Source organism: Leucoraja erinacea, chromosome 25, assembly GCF_028641065.1.
Source record: "Leucoraja erinacea ecotype New England chromosome 25, Leri_hhj_1, whole genome shotgun sequence".
In the NCBI taxonomy this organism is placed as follows: Eukaryota; Metazoa; Chordata; class Chondrichthyes; order Rajiformes; family Rajidae; genus Leucoraja; species Leucoraja erinaceus.
Genome location: NC_073401.1, coordinates 29,845,984 through 29,859,612, shown reverse-complemented (window position 1 = coordinate 29,859,612; position 13,629 = coordinate 29,845,984). Strand labels below are relative to the sequence as shown.

Genomic DNA, 13,629 nt, shown 5'->3' with positions numbered 1-13,629 from the left:
ACCAGGGACAATATTCAATTTTACCAAGCCAATTAACCTACGTGTTTGGAGTGTGGGAAGAAACTGGAGCACCCGGAGAAACCCACGCAGGTCACGAGGAGAACGTATAAACTCTGTACAAACAGCACCCACAGTCAGGATTGATCCAGGGTCTCTGGCACTGTAAGGCAGCAACTCTACTGCTGCGCCACCTACACTTCATGTATGTAGAACATGGATTGGAAACATTTCCAGTCGGGACCTTCAGTCTGTATGTTCCGTTTGACCCGTTTAGTTACTCCAGCACTTTGTCCTTTTTTGTTGTCGCAAACCTGCATCTGCAGCTCCTTGTTTTTACCATCCAAAATGGTGTTGAACTTTGCTCAACTTTACCTGATTGATTATGTGCTTTGAGCAAATGATGAGGCTGAGCCCTTCATTGCATTTACTCTCAGCGTGTCATTACATTTCATATGGTTTTCTCAGCTTCATCCTTTTCCCTATCACTCACAGCGTGCAGTGGGTAGAGCTGCTTCCTCACAGTACCAGAAACCCAGGTTTCGACCGCGACCACCGCATTCGACCACTGTGTGCGTGGAGTTTGCATGTTCTCCCTGTGGTTTTCCTCCTGGTACTCCGGTTTCCTCCCATGTCCAAAAGACTGTGCTTACAAACCAGTTGTGCTGTTGCCAGTAAGAATTTTGTTGTTCCGTTTCAGTACAGATGACAGGAAAACTCTTGACAAACGGGATTGTAGGTTAATTGGCCTCTATGTGTAGTGGATTGATTGTTCCTTGTGTGTAGGGAGCGGGATGGAAAGTGGGATAACACTGAACTAGTGTGATCAAAAGCACACTGGACAGCCACCAAGTGGTCACAGGAGTGGAAGGCAACCTCATCTCCATCACCCAGCTACATCTCTTCAGCAGATAAAAACTGTCCAGGGTCTGACTTCCCCAGAAGAGCATGGGTGAAGTTCAACACACTCGGTACTGGAGTTGGGCGTTTCAATGCCAGCATGTGGAGATGGGGGCTCCGCCAGAGCCCAGCCTGTGAATGCGGAGCAGAACAACAGACAGCCGACAATGTCATCTCTGGGTGCCCGCTCTACCACCCACCAAATGGAGCTCAGGGCCTGGCAGACATTGACGCCAACAGAGGCAACAACCTGGCTGCTCAACACCCGGCTTGAGATCTAACTATTCCTTTGGTTTATGTTTCATTCGCAAGGAGAAGAAGTGGTCGATGGACAGCATGATGGGCTGACAAAGTTATTTCCAAGCCAAATCTCTGAATTAAACTTAATTTCTTACAAATCAGCAAAATATGACTAAATTGACCCACATAAATATTCCCGGGTGCTTTTTTTTTAAATTTAAAGACTTAATTATGGTCAACTCCTAAAATGATTTGATTTGGAACATGTAAACAATTTGATATTTTTTCCTCACAGCATAAAGAAACTGTAGTTCCCTATCTGCTTCGGCTGATGAAAGGATTACCGAAAGTCCAATGGATTGAAGACAGCTCGGGGAGAAAGAATCGAGGTAATGCCAACTCAATTAATGTAACCTGTTATAAAAGGGCATTAATGTGAGCAATTTAGGGTTTGAAACGGCAGTGCTGCTGTAAATGTATGTCCATGACCCACACAATATGAGTGTGTCAAGGGTTATGGGTAGAAGGCAGGAGAATGGGATTAGGAGGGAAACATAGATCAGTCTTGATTGAATGGCGGAGTAGACTCAATGGGCCGAATCGCCTAATTCTGCTCCTATTACTTACTAGACTAAGTGGGACCCGTTGGTTCCCAGTCACACGGGAGACCTGGTTCCCCAACGCAACCCATTCCCCAACGCAATATTCCACCACTCACCCGTTCCCCCAACGCAACCTGTTCCCCCAATGCATTATTGCACCACTCACCCATAGCCCCTAACTGCGCAGGTGCAGCTGACGGGTTCCCGTTGTGACGAGGGGAGTGTGGGCGGGGGGGGGGGGGGGGGGGGGGGGTGTGGGAGGGAGGGAGGGGGGGTGGAGGGGGTTTGAGCGGGGGGAGGGAGCTCGGGAAAAATATGGGGGTTGTGGGGGGTATCACGGGGAAGGGGGGCAGGAGGCAGCGAGGGGGACCAGAGGGGAAGGGGCTGGAGCGAACTCACAGCGGTAGCTGGTCGCTCTCCTCCGCCAAAATCAGATTCTTAGCTTTCCGTTTGGCGACATTTCCCGGGCCGGGCCGGTCCATTTCCAGTCCCTCTGAAAATTGTGTCTGGTTGGAAACCTCCGCCGGCCATCCACCGCTCCAGTAAAGACGCGATGGCGTACGAAGGGGCGGTCCATCCCGCGGAGTGACAGGAGAAAAGACGCGTTGCTGAACGGCAGGAGAGGAGATCGTCCTACAAACGCGCGTTTTTTACGATTTTTAAACCTCGCTAAAGTTTACATTAGACCACCGATCGGATGAAAACTTGGTGCAATCGCAGCGCAGGAGAACGGTGAGTAAGTTGGCGAAAAACCGTAGCGCTATCGCGTAACGTTTTTGCGCAAATAGAATGACTGCACAACCGGAAGATAACATGATCAGAGCTTTAGTTATGTGTTGAAGACTTTATGAAAAATGACATTGCTTATTTGAGTTTACGCTGTCACTTAAATGTTATTTTAAAAACAAGCTTATGGTGTCTAAATAACGGCACGTTCATTATGACAGGTACAATAATAGCATTTAAGAGACTTTTAGATAGACGCATTGACATGGAGGGATGTAGATAATGTGCCGGTGGGTGAGAATTGATCTTGGCATTAAGTTCAGCACAGACATTGTGGGCCGTAGGGCCTGTTCTTGTGCTGTACGTTCTCTTTGTTCTATCCCCATCCATAAAGGCCCCGTTGCACAGCTGGGATTTTTTCCACTCTCTTCATAAATTAGTGGATTTATTGGATTAAATTTCAATTCATAGTTTCTGGATTTATTATCCTGTATCATAAAGTCCTCTCATTCTAACGTCACATTCGAAGGGCCTGCTTCAACGCTGTATCTCTAAAGTCTATTGATGACACCTAGGTATATGAGTATGAATACAATAAAAGGTTTGACGTTCGGCACAAACAAGATTACTGCGTGGTAGTGCTCTGTTGCTGAAGCAGGGTCTTGACTCAAACGTCACCCACTCCTTTTCTCCAGAGATGCTGCCTGACCCGCTTCGTTACTCCAGCAGTTTTGTCTACCTTCGGTGTAACCCAGCATCTGGAGATCGTACCTACACACTGCTGGCTAAATCATGCTTGACTAATCTTCTGGAATTTTTTGAGGATATAACAAGTAGAATGGTTAGGGGAGAGCCAGTGGATGTGCTGTATCTGGGCTTTCAAAAAGCCTTTGACAAGGTCCCACACAAGAGATTAGTGTGCAAAATTGGAGCACATGGTATTGGGCTTAGGGGATTGACATGGATAGAGAACTGGTTGGCAGACGTAGGAATTAACAGGTCCTTTAAAGAATGGGAGGCAGTGCCTAGTAGTAGCAATGTTACAAAATTTTGAGATTTAAAAAATCAAGTCTGTAATTTATCCCATCAGATAAAGCATAACAATAAGTTTAATTTGACACCTAATCCACTTTCATATCTCAAGTATTAAAAAAAAAAGTTATGGACATTTTCATACTCGGAAATTAGCATCTTGTTCCCTATTGATTTTCTATGGACATAACAAAAAAGCTGTGATCGAGGACAGTCAAAAGCCCATAACCTTTTTAAAAATTAAGAGAACTGAATGAAATTTTCAGTTATCGTAGATTGAAGCATTCTGAAACAAATATAAAATAATCTTACTTGGATGACCTGAAATTAAAGCATATAATTAGTTAGTTACCCAAGTGTAGCTAATTTCAAACTTCAATTACTAGATCTAAACATCTATCCATTTCTTAATAAATGATTAACATTTTTAAATAGCCTAAGTGTCCAAATAATATTCATAAATAATTCTCAATAAAACATGATTTTGAAATTTCATTTACATTAATTTATAGGCCAAATGGAAGGAATTTAGTGTTCAATTGCTGTAAATTAAAGTCCATTTTAAATCAGCTTTCCAGTGGGTTCCTGTGAACGCGCTGGTTTAGAATGTTCACATTGCGGTAGATTTGTGCCCTCAAATGCCCAGAAAAATACTGCGGGATATAATGGGGCCAAAATGAGCTGCTCGCTATAGTAAACTGTATAAAGGGATCTTAAGAAGCCCTTTTTAATGTAAAAATAAGGTACATACCTTTAATTGTTTGCTTTATAAAACCCTGGGGCTGCGAGAGGTCGCGGGATTAGAGAGTGATTATTAAACTACTATAACTATTATACAAGGCCATAAAAACGAATATTACCTTTTGCGACGGGGTCTTTCAGCGATTTTTCGTTAATGATTTACTAGGCTGAACATTTTCGATTGCAACAGCCTAGTGAAAATCGTGTTTTAAACCCGCCCCCTCAAAACAGCGCCAAAATCACACACACGGGCTGCGGCAGAATTTCAACGACGCTTCACGTAGGCTTTGCAACATACCTACTAGTAGGGTGCCGCAAGGCTCGGTGCTGGGACTCCAGTTATTTACAATATAAATGATTCTCCAGAGATGCTGTTTAAGAAAGAACTGCAGATGCTGGAAAAATCGATGGTAGACACAAATGCTGGAGGAACTCGGCGGGTGAGGCAGCATCTATGGAGCGAAGGAATAGGTGACATTTCGGGGTCGAGACCCTTCTTCAGACTGATGACAAAAATGCTGGAGAAACTCAGCGGGTGAGTCAGCATCTATGGAGCGAAGGAATAGGTGATGTTTTGGGTCGAGATCTGTCTTCAGACTGATGACAAAAATGCTGAAGAAACTCAGCAGGTGAGGCAGCATCTATGGAGCGAAGGAATAGGTGACGTTTCGGGGTCGAGACCCTTCTTCAGACTGATGACAAAAATGCTGGAGAAACTCAGCGGGTGAGGCAGCATCTGTGGAGCTAAGGAATAGGTGACGTTTCGGGTCGAGACCCTTCCGGGTCTCGACCCGAAACGTCACCTATTCCTTCGGTGTCTCGACCCGAAACGTTGCCCATTTCGTTCGCTCCATAGATGCTGCCGCACCCGCTGAGTTTCTCCAGCATTTTGTGTCCACCTTCGATTTAAACCAGCATCTGCAGTTCTTTCTTGCATGTCTTTTGACCCGTGTGGGTTGATGTGAATTATTATGCTATTTATTTCTCGTGCAGTCACTTATAAATGGAAAGTTGTTGAAGGGAAAGTTTAAATGCTACTTTGTGTTTTTCCTCCTTGCAGGAAAGCTTCCTATCGCCGAAAACTTCAGCTTCTGCTTAGTAACTGTACTTTTCGATGTGGCCCAAAAAGAATCCACGTTAAGGGTACAGGTGAGACACGACGCTGTTACCCATGGAATATTAATTTTGTTAGAAATACCTGTAATTTGGCATTTTTATTCTTTTGATATGATTTAAATGCCATGCACTATTGAAAAATTGTTCTAATTCCAAATCAGTAGTAAGCATTGAACTATTTATTTGATGTAAATAACACATATGGTCAGAAGAATAGGATGTATATTTTATAGGAATAAATGTATTTTAAATGTATATATTTATATCACACACACACACACACACACACACACACACACACACACACACACACACACACACACACACACACACACACACACACACACACACACACACACACACACACACACACACACACACACACACACACACACACACACACACACACACACAGCCAAATGGATTTTGAGGCAGCAAATTTAGGAATCCCCTGCTGCCATTTCCCCATAAAACGGGATGAATGCGGACACATGTTCATAAGTTTTAAGAGCAGAACTGGGCCGTTTGACTCTTCAAGCTTACTCCACCATTGAATGATGGCTGATCTATCTCTCCCTCCTAACCCCATTCTCCTGCCTTCTCCCCATAACCCCCAACCCATCCTACTGATCAAGAATCTATCTATGCCTTAAAAATATCCATTGACTTGCGGCCCACAGCCTTCTGTGGCAACGAATTCCACAGATTCATCACCCTCTGACGAACAAAATTCCTCCTCATCTCCTTCCTAAAGGAACGTCTTATTCTGAGGCTGTGACCTCTGGTCCTAGACTCTCCCACTAGTGGAAATGTACTCTCCATATCCATTCTATCCAGGCCTTTCTATATTCGATACGTTTCAATGAGGTCCACCCTCATCATTCTAAACTCCAACGAGAACAGGCATTGCACCTTTTGGATACAGTTGAAGGGGATGACTGTTCAATGGACAGCACCGGCAGCCCTGTCTGATGCACCAGGCCGGGCTCTGAAGCAGTTAGCGAGTTAGTTTATAGACACAAAGTGCTGGAGTAACTCGGCGGTTCAGGCAGCATCTCTGGAGAAAATGGAACCCACTGAGTTAGACCTGCACTTTGTGTCTATCTCCGGCATCTGCAGTTCCTTCCTATACAATTAGTTTAGTTTATAGTCATGTGTACCGGAAGTACAGTGAAAATATTTTTTTGTTGCATGCTATCCAGTCAGCGGATAGACTACATGTGTTTACAATCAATGCATAGATCAGGATAAAGGGAATAACGTTTTTAGATTAGATTAGATTCAATTTATTTGTCATTTGGACCCCTTGAGGTCCAAACGAAATGACGTTTCTGCAGCCATACATTACAAACAAATAGACCCAAGACGCAACATAATTTACATAAACATCCATCACATTGCTGTGATGGAAGGCCAAAAAAACTTTTGAGCGATAGTGATACGGGAATAATTAGTTAGGGGGAAATTTTAAACAAAATTTGACGGTCCCTTTAAGTGTGGATGGCGTTGATTTTATGTACAGGTTTCAAGTTGTAAGTTGCCTCTGGACTTACCTTTTTTCCTCAGTTTAGTCCCTCCGTATAGTTTGTTGTCATGTGTACTGTCGTACAGTGAAAAACGTTTGTTGCGTCACATCCAGTCAGCGGAAAGACAATCCATGATTACTATTGAGCCATTTACAGTGAGGGTACAGATACATACAAGATCCAAGATACAAGATAGATTTATTCATCACATGTGCCAGATGGCACAGTGAAATGAAAATTCCCATACAGCCATACAATTTAAAAAAAAAGGGACACAAGACACTATAGGGTTTGACATAAAACATCCCCACACAGCAGAATCAAAGTTTCCCACTGTGTGGGAAGGCACCAAAGTCAGATAAGGGAATAACGTTCAGTGCAAGATAAAGCCAGCAAAGTCCGATCAAGGATAGTCCGAGGGTCACCAAAGAGGTACAAAGTATTTCGGCACTTTCTCAGCATAACATTATTTCAAAGTTGCATTTTTTAAATTTTTAATAATATTTTCAAAATATTTTCAGATTATCAAGGCTATATTGGATGTAATGGAAGTGCTGTTGGGCATGTGTCTGACACCTCAAACTCAGGATAAAGGTACTGTAAACATCATACTCATAATGCTACTATCAAAAATATTCTTCGTCACACAATTGTGAAATGATTCATCAGAGCAAATAAGTAGCTTCCAGACTTGGCCCACATAGTCGGGTTAAGGGTGTAAAAAGATGCTCCGTTATGAGGGGGAACTTCTTTACGGACAGCACTGTGCCGCAGTGGTAGAGTTGCTACCTCACAGCGCCAGGCACCCATGTTCGATCCTGACTATGGGTACTACCTGTGCGAAGTTTGCACCTTTTCCCTGTGACCGCGTGGGTTTTCTCACACACTACAAAGACGTAAGGGTATGTAGGTTAATAAGCTTCTGTAAATCGTCCCTAGCATGCAGCATGGAACTGGTGTCACAGCGGTGAATGTTTTTTGACAGTTTAATTTATTGTCAATGTGTACTGTGTAAAGCTTTTGTTGCGTGCTGCCCCGTCAGTGGAAAGACAGTACATTTGTTACAATCGAGCCATTCACAGTACTCAGGTACACGATGAGGGAATAATGTTTAGTGCAAGGTAAAGCCAGCAAAGTCCGATCAAACGTTACCCATTCCTTCAATCCAGAGATGCTGCCTGTTCCATTGGGTTACTCCAGCATTTTGTGTCTGCGGTGTAAACCGACATCTGCAGTTCCTTCCTACACAAGTCTGATCGAGGATAGTCCGAGGAGGTGGAAAGTAGTTCAGGGCCACGGTGGCGCAACGGTAGAGTTTCTGACTTACAGCGCGTGCAGCACCAGAGACCCGGGTTCGATCCTGGCTACGGGTGCTGTCTGTATGGAGTTTGCACGTTCTCCCCGTGACCTGCGTGGGTTTTCTCCGGGATCTTCGGTTTCCTCCCACCTCCAAAGACATACAGGTTTGTAGGTTAATTGGCTTGGTGTATGTGTAAATTGTCCCTAGTGTGTGTAGGCCAATTTGTGCTGATGTGCAGGGATCGCTGGTCGGTGCGGACTCGGTGGGCCGAAGGGCCTGTTTCCGCACTGTACTTCTCAACTAAACTAAAGACTGCTCTCTGGTTGTGGTCGGATGATTCAGTTGCCTGATAACACGTGCAAAGAAACTGTCCCTGAATCTGGACGTGTGCGTTTTCACACCTCTACACCTTTTGTCTGTTTTACTTTCTATACTTGTACATTCTGGAGTTTATAAGGATGAGAGGGGATCTCATTGAACCATGTAAGATTGTTAAGGGTTTGGACACGCTAGAGGAAGGAAACATGTTCCCGATGTTGGGGGAGTCCAGAACCAGGGGCCACAGTTTAAGAATAAGGAGTAAGCCATTTAGAACGGAGACGAGGAAACACTTTTACATACAGAGAGTGGTGAGTCTGTGGAATTTTTTGCCTCAGAGGGTGGTGGAAGCAGGTTCTCTGGATGCTTTCAAGAGAGAGCTAGATAGGGCTCTTAAAGATGGTGGAGTCGGGGGATATGGGGAGAAGGCAGGAACGGGGTACTGATTGGGGATGATCAGCCATGATCACATTGAATGGTGGTGCTGGCTCGAAGGGTCGAATGGCCTTCTCCTGCACCTATTGTCTATTGACAATTTACAATCTTTACCGAAGCCAAACCTGTGCATCTTTGGAGTGTGGGAGGAATCTGAAGTTGCACTTTATCTGTTTATTCATGTGTATATATATATGGTCTATGCTATATAGACACACTGAACTGTTCTGTATTTATTTATGCCTACAATATGCTGCAGCAAATGGCCCAGTTCTGCTCTTAAAACTTATGAATCTTAAGTATCTTAAGTTCCTTCTCGATGTGTTCTTTTGACTAGCGTTGTGGAATGAACAGTGTTTCCCTTCCACAGAGAGCATGTGTCGCTGCACGGTGCCATGTTTGATTGGGATCGGACGAGCGTTTGGCCGTTACAGTTACACGGACGAGTCTCTCCTTTCGAAGCTGTTTCCCAAGATCACGGCGCAGTCGCTGAAGGCACCGAGTGAGACGGACGGACTGAGGCGCCGCTCCTTCAACGACTTCCGATCCATCCTCCCCAGCTCCCTCTTGACTGTCTGCCAGTCATGTGACAGCTTGAGGCAGAAAACCTACAGTGTGACAAATGTCTCCCAGGTTAGATTATTTTTGTCACCGCTACGGGTGTTTATTTATATCCAAAGGCAACTTATCCCTCCGATCATAGTTTACATTCAAGAGAGAGCTAGATAGGGCTCTTAAAAATAGCGGAGTCAGGGGATATGGGGAGAAGTCAGGAACGGGGTACTGGTTAGGGATGATCAGCCATGATCACATTGAATGGCAGTGCTGGCTCGAAGGGCCGAATGGCCTACTCCTGCACCTGTTGCCTATATTAATCTATTATAACTACCGTTGCTGGCTAACACTAAAGAGCTGGAGGTGCTACAGAATGTATCGAGGGCCAGACGATCTGTCTATCTCTGCCTTAAAAATATCCACTGACTTGGCCTCCACAGCCCTCTGTGGGAACGGCTTCTTTGAAGAATAAAATTAATGCACAATGCCAGAGTAACTCAGCGGGACAGGCAGTACTGATTGTGGATGATCAACCATGATCACATTGAAGGGCCGAATGGCCTACTGCTGCGCCTATTGTCTATTGTTAATATTTACAGTTTAGTTTAGGGTGGCGTGTACCAAGGCACAGTGAAAAACCTTTTTTTGTTTCCAGTCAGCGAAAAGACAATACAGTGTTTAAGAAGGAACTGCAGATGCTGGAAAATCGAAGGTAGACGAAAAATGCTGGATAAATTCAGCGGGTGCAGCAGCATCTATGGAGCGAAGGAAATAGGCAACGTTTCGGGCCGAAACGTTGCCTATTTCCTTCGCTCCATAGATGCTGCTGCACCCGATGAGTTTCTCCAGCACTTATGTCTACCAAAAGACAATACAGGATTACAATCGAGCCGTCCACAGTGTACAGACACAGGCTAAAGGGGAATAACGTTTAGTGCAAGATAAAGTCCGATTAAAGATAGGACCGTTCAGCTGCCTGATAACAACCGGGAAAGAAACTGTTCCTGAATCTGGAGGTGTGCGTTTTCACACTTCTGTATCTCTTGCCTGATGGGAGAGGGGAGAAGAGGGAGGGGAACAGAGTGGAACTGGCCCTTGATTATGCTGCTGGCCTTGCCATGGCAGCATAGAAACATAGAAAATAGGTGCAGGAGTAGGCCATTCGGCCCTTCGAGCCTGCACCGCCATTCAATATGATCATGGCTGATCATCCAACTCAGTATCCCGTACCACCTGCCTTCTCTCCATACCCCCTGATCCCTTTAGCCACAAGGGCCACATCTAACTCCTTCTTAAATATAGCAATTGCATATATAGCATGGTGTAGATGGAGTCAACGGAAGGGAGGTTGGTTGGGGTGATGGTGCAGGCTACGTCCACAACTCTCTGCAAGACTCGTGTGGCCTTGGATGGAGTTCCCAAACCGTGCTATGATGCATAAATAAGGTCGAGAACAGGAGCCATGGTCGGCTATAACCAAAATCCACTCTATAAAGGTCTGCCGTTGAAAAGGTTTACTGTATATTCACTTAAACATCCAGATTTTGATCCTGCATGGTGAATCTTGTTGTTGCCCAGGATGTCAGCAGGAGCACTTCAATTCAATGTCATGCTTTCTAATTCTTCTGTGTCCTAACAATTCTTTCATTAACATGCAGGGAAGTCCAGAACGTGCGACTGCTGCCCCTACCTCACCTGGAGGGACCAATTTGCAATACTTTGAAGGTCAGTCTTAATGGTGGCAAAAACTTGCACCACTGTTCTTTAAATGTAAAACCATCAGCATTTAAAATGCGGGTCAGGCAGCGTCTGTGGTAAGAGAATCAAGGTTATCTTATTGAATCATATTGAAACATAAGATTATTAAGGGTTTGGACACGCTATAGGCAGGAAACATATTCCCGATGTTGGGGGAGTCCAGAACCAGGGGCTACAGTTTAAGAATAAGGAGTAAGCCATTTAGAACGGAGACGAGGAAACACTTTTTCACACAGAGGGTGGTGAGTCTGTGGAATTCTCTGCCTCAGTGGGCGGTGGAGGCCAGTTCTCTGGATACTTTCAACAGAGCTCGATAGGGCTCCTAAAGATAGCGGAGTCAGGGGATACGGGGAGAAGGCAGGAATGGGCTCGAAAGGCCCATTCCTGCGCATTTTGTCTATTGTTCATATTAACTGTTTCTCGAATTCAGTGACTCCTTGATACTTTATTGTCACATGTACTGAGGTGCAGTGAAATGCTTTGCTTTGCTGACAACCCAGTAAAATGTCCCCAGTATATTAGACCTCAACAAGGCAGGACACGTTTCCAAAAGTTCACCAATTTCTTCGGTGCTGGGGCCGCTTCAAGTTGTATATTAATGATTTGGAGAAGGGGATTGAAGGCTCGTTGGCCAAGTTTGTAGAATAAGGGGTATGCCATTTAGAACAGAGATGAGGGAAAACCTTTTTACCCAGAGAGTTGTGAATCTGTGGAATTCTCCGCCTCGGAAGGCGGTGGAGGTCGAATCTCTGGATGCTTTCAAGGGAGAGTTAGATAGAGCTCTTGATGATAGCGGAGTCAGGGGATATGAGGAGAAGGCGGGAACGGGGTACTGATTGTGGATGATCGCGGTGCTGGCTCGATGGGGCCGAATGGCCTACTCCTGCACCTATTGTCTATTGTTTTTGGCAGGGAAGTCTTTCAGCTAGCTGCCATTTTGGAAACTAAATCTTTGCTCTCTGTGTTTCAGGCGCGTACCTACCGGATGGCAGTGCCCTGGATCCACACTACTACTTTTCGACCATTAGTTCCAGTTTCTCAGTGTCCCCTTTGTTCACGGGCTGCAGCACGAAAGAGTTTCATATTCCGCTCGAAAACCTCCGGCAGCTGCTTCAAATGGTACGTTGACTTCCCATCCGATTCGGAACAAGATTTCAATCCGTCCTTCCCATTGTAGTATGTTTTCTAGCAGGATAAAAAAAAAATTATGTCTTGAGTCACTGTATGTCATGTTGTCACTTGTGGGCGGAGCACCAAGGCAAATTCCTTGTATGTGAATACTTGGTCAACTCAAGTCAAGAGAGTTTATTGTCACATGTCCCAGATGGGTCAATGAAATTCTCGCTTGCTGCAGCACAACAGTATATTGTAGGCATAAATAAATGCAGAACAGTTCAGTGTGTCTATATAGCATAGACCATATATATATATACACATGAATAAACAGATAAAGTGCAGTAGGCAGGTTTAATAGCCTGATGGCTGTGGGAAGAAGCTGTGGAAGAAGTGTAAACTTATTCGTTCGTTCATTCATTCATTCAATCATTCAATCATAGGAGTAGAATTAGGCCATTTGGCCCATCAAGTCTACTCCACCATTTAATCATGGCTGATCTATCTCTCCTTCCTAACCCCATTCACCTGCCTTCTCCCCATAACCCCTGACACCCGTACTATTCAAGAATCTATCTCTGCCTTAAAAATATCCACTGACTTGGCCTCCACAGCCTTGTGTGGCAATGAATTCCACAGATTTGCCACCATCTGACTAAATAAATTTCTCCTCATCTCTTTCCTAAAAGAACGTCCTTTGTTTCTGAGGCTGTGACCTCTCGTCCTAGACTCTCCCACTAGTGGAAACATCTTCTCCACATCCACTCTATCCAGGCCTTTCACTATTATGTATGTTTCAATGAGGATCCGCCCTCATTCTTCTAAACTCCAGAGAGTACAGGCCCAGTGCCGACAAACGCTCATCATAGGTTAACCTACTAATTCCCGGGATTATGTACCTAAAGATATTTCTGTTTCTTCCTGTAGGTTAAACGCATTGTTGCTGAGCCTGTTTTAAAAGCATTGGACGCGACCTTGTCCGAGGTTATTGAGGTAAACAAAAATGTGGTGTAATGGTTGCTTTATTAATTCAGGATAAACTCATTGTTAATGTGGAGCAGTCCAACATTAATAGTGAATGGAGATAAACACAAAATGCTGGAGTAACTCAGTGGGTCAGGCAGCATCTCCCGAGAAACGGATTGTGGCGTTTTCGGTCGAGATCCTTTCTTCATCAGACATCTGATGAAGAGTCTCGGTCCGAAATGTCGCCTATTCCTTTTCTCCGGAGATAGACAATAGGTGCAGGAGTCGGCCATTCGAGCCAGCA

The 13,629-nt window shown here is 44.7% G+C and overlaps 1 protein-coding gene across 1 annotated transcript in view; it reads left to right on the top strand.

Annotated features, from left to right (window-relative positions):
- Positions 1 to 13,629, top strand: part of pi4kab (phosphatidylinositol 4-kinase, catalytic, alpha b) — a 114,166-nt gene that overhangs the window by 2,563 nt on the left and 97,974 nt on the right. The window contains exons 3-9 of the mRNA XM_055655413.1: positions 1,433 to 1,526; positions 5,299 to 5,387; positions 7,402 to 7,474; positions 9,304 to 9,566; positions 11,147 to 11,213; positions 12,217 to 12,365; positions 13,287 to 13,352. Coding sequence (XP_055511388.1) covers positions 1,433 to 1,526; positions 5,299 to 5,387; positions 7,402 to 7,474; positions 9,304 to 9,566; positions 11,147 to 11,213; positions 12,217 to 12,365; positions 13,287 to 13,352 — 801 coding nt within the window. The remainder of the gene's footprint in view (positions 1 to 1,432; positions 1,527 to 5,298; positions 5,388 to 7,401; positions 7,475 to 9,303; positions 9,567 to 11,146; positions 11,214 to 12,216; positions 12,366 to 13,286; positions 13,353 to 13,629) is intronic.